At 38.2% G+C, this 3,137-nt stretch overlaps 1 protein-coding gene across 1 annotated transcript; it reads right to left on the bottom strand.

Annotated features, from left to right (window-relative positions):
* Nucleotides 1-760: 760 nt before the first annotated feature.
* Nucleotides 761-2,698, bottom strand: LOC111374875 (the record flags this gene model as incomplete). The annotated part of the gene is made up of 5 exons (XM_022997634.1): nucleotides 761-1,389; nucleotides 1,564-1,639; nucleotides 1,745-2,244; nucleotides 2,341-2,395; nucleotides 2,475-2,698. Coding segments are annotated over 5 exons (1,484 nt in total), but the record flags the coding sequence as incomplete, so codon positions are not given.
* Nucleotides 2,699-3,137: the final 439 nt, after the last annotated feature.

Genomic DNA, 3,137 nt, shown 5'->3' with positions numbered 1-3,137 from the left:
CCTTTTGCCACAAGGTAAGCTTTGTATCTTTCTACTGTCCCATTTGCTTTATATTTCACAGTAAACACCCATTTGCATCCTACAGGTCTTTTTCCTTTCGGTAGGTCCACCATCTCCCAATTTTCATTTTTTTTATAAGGCTTTCATTTCTTCCATCACCGTTTTTCTCCATTCAGGGATTTCCAAGGCTTCATGAATGTTTCTAGGAATCACTGTGCTGTCAAGGTTAGCTGTAAAGGTATGAAATTTTGTAGATAAAGTATTATAAAATATGAACTTTGAGATGGGATGGAGAGTACATGATCGAACCTTTTTTCTAAGTGCAATGGGTAAGTTGATATCAAGATATTCGGACTCATGAAGATTTGGAGCTATCATCGATTCCAACTCTCTTGGTGTTTCAGGTATGGGGGTCTCTTTTTATTTTGGCTTCCTTGAGTAAACTAGTATCTCCTTGTTTTTTGTTCTCCTACATCTCCCCCTGAGTTCAAGTGTTGTTTAATATGTGACATATCTGAACCTAATGGTGTGATGGATTCTAATTCTGTTGAGGTATGGCTAGAAGGAGAGAGATCGAAATCTAAGAACCGATCTTCACATAACTTTTCCCCCTGAAGAGAAGGTTTTTGAAAGTAAGGTGTCTTTCGAAGAATGCGATATCAAGACTGATAAATACCCTTTTTGTGGATGGGTCATAGCATTTGTAATCTTTTTGAGTAGAGGAATAACCAATGAACACACATTTTTATCGCACGGGGGTCTAGTTTATTTCGATTGTGAGCATGAACATGGACAAAAACTGTACAACCAATAACCTGTAGGGAAGATTAGAGTATAGAGGTGAGGTAGGGAAAAGTTTCTGAAATTTTTGGAGAGGTGTTTCAAAGTCAAGTGTGCGACTTGGCATTCGATTGATAAGGTAGGTAGATGTTAGGATGGCATCTCCCAAATGAATTTTCAGCAATCTTGTTGTGAACATTAGGGCACAGGCAACTTCAAGGAGGTGTCTATTTTTACGTTCAGCTATCCCATTTTGTTGGGGAGTGTCAACACAGGAGCTCTGATGTATTATCCCATATTTTTGTAGGTAATCTCGTAATATAGAATTGAAGTATTTGGTACCATTATCTGTGTGGAGGATTTGGATATTGGTTTGGAATTGTGTTTGAACCATTGAGTGAAAATTGATGAATACTGAACGAACATCAGTTTTTTCCTTTAGTAGATAGACCCAACATAGCCAAGTATGATCGTCAATGAATGTAACAAACCATTTTCTGTGATTACGATTAGGGATTCGTGAAGGTCCGCACAAATCGATGTGGATTATAGTAAATGGTTTAGATGGCTTATATACAAATTTTGGAAATACACTTAGTTGATGTTTTGCTAGTTCACAAATTTCACATTGAAGTTCAAATGAAGTTTTATTCAAAAAAATAGATGGAAGTACACATTTCAGATATTGCATATTGGGATGACCCATTCGGTAATGCCATAGTAAAACTTCACTATCCCTAGAGGTATATATAGAATCATAAATTGCAATTTAACTTGGCTTACTTATATCTGCTTCTTCAAAGTAGTAAAGACCCGCATACTCTCTAGCACTGCCAATCGTCTTCCTCGATGATAGATCCTGAAAGACACAATAAGATGGAAAAAATTTAGCAATGCAATTACATACTTTTGTTAATTGGCTGACAAATAATAGGTTACAAGATAGGTTTGGAACGTGAAGTACTGAGTTTAGTGTAATAGATTCAAATATTTGGATACTCCCTTTTTTTGCAACAGTTGAGAGTGATCTATCTGTAATCTTGACTTTGATATTACCAGCACATGGTATATATGTAGAGAAGAGGTGATAGGAGTCCGTCATGTGATCAGACGCACTTGAATTCGAGGGATTGTGAGCTAGTGAACTTGAAGGATTGTGGGTGGAAAGACGAGCTGAATTTTGTAGATTGGAGAAAATTTGATACAACTGTTCCAGTTGTTTAGGATTAAATGCACTTCCTGCAGTAGAATTATTTTCCTTAGGATTTCCAGTAGGATCAACTGATGCTTGATATCCTCGATTTTTGGAATTTTGTCTTGGTTTCCAATCATTGGATTTTTCGTGTAAGTCCCAACACGTATCTTCCTTGTGCCCCGATTTTCGACAGTATTTGTACCATGGACTTCCCCTTAGTTGTTTTGGCCCATTTGAAGGTGATCCATTCATTTCAAGCCCAATTACACCTACAGAATGACCTGGCCCATTGTGCAATTTCTCAACCCATCCAATTCTTTTATTTTGAACCAACCCATTAGGCCCATTTATTCCTCCCTTCTAACCTCTGCAAACACGTCTCTTGTGGTTGGTAACGGTCGCTGGCCTAAGATTCTTCCCCTAACATCATTCAAATCGCGGTTGAAGCCCACGAGAAACTCAAAAACTCTTTCGTTCTCAACCTTTTTTTGTAGCGTACACTATCACTAGTGCATTCCCACTCCTCCTCAAGGCTGAGGTAGAGCTCTTGCCATAGTTGTGTCATCTCCAGAAAATAATCCGTGACTTCTCTCTCACCTTGCTTGGTCTGCCAAAGTCGAGTCTTTATCTCTAAGATTTGGGCAGCGTTTTCACCATCGGAGTATGTCTCTTTCACTACCTCCCAAACTTCCTTCGCCGTCGGTAGGAATAGGTAGGTTTTACCTATTGTCAAAGTCATGGAATTCACAAGCCAGGCTGTTATCAAAGAGTTTTCCGATTTCTATTTTTGAAGCAGAGTTAGCTCTGTTGGTTTCTTGATCTCACTGGTGAGGTACTCAAGCTTTCCTTTGCCTTCAATTATTAATTTGATAGATTGGGCCCACTCTTGAAAGTTCCTTCCATTCAATTTTTCGATGGTGAGTTGAAAGGAGGAATTTTTAGTGTTGGAGCCCATAGAAGATATAGCCTCAGTGTCGTTCTAAAGCACGTCTGTGGTGGTAGAACCCTTACTGTTTTTTGTCATGGATGGCTCTGATATCATGTAGAAAACAATGAATTTGTAGAAAACACATCACACATTTTTTTGTGTGAATTGTTTTATTCCTTCTTGATTTCTATACTTATATACAACCGAGTGAGAAGAGAAAAGGGAAAATAATCT

The sequence above is a fragment of the Olea europaea genome, unplaced genomic scaffold (assembly GCF_002742605.1).
Source record: "Olea europaea var. sylvestris unplaced genomic scaffold, O_europaea_v1 scaffold13018, whole genome shotgun sequence".
Classification (NCBI taxonomy): Eukaryota; Viridiplantae; Streptophyta; class Magnoliopsida; order Lamiales; family Oleaceae; genus Olea; species Olea europaea.
Note: the sequence above shows the minus strand (reverse complement) of the source record. Positions and strands in the feature narration are given on the sequence as shown.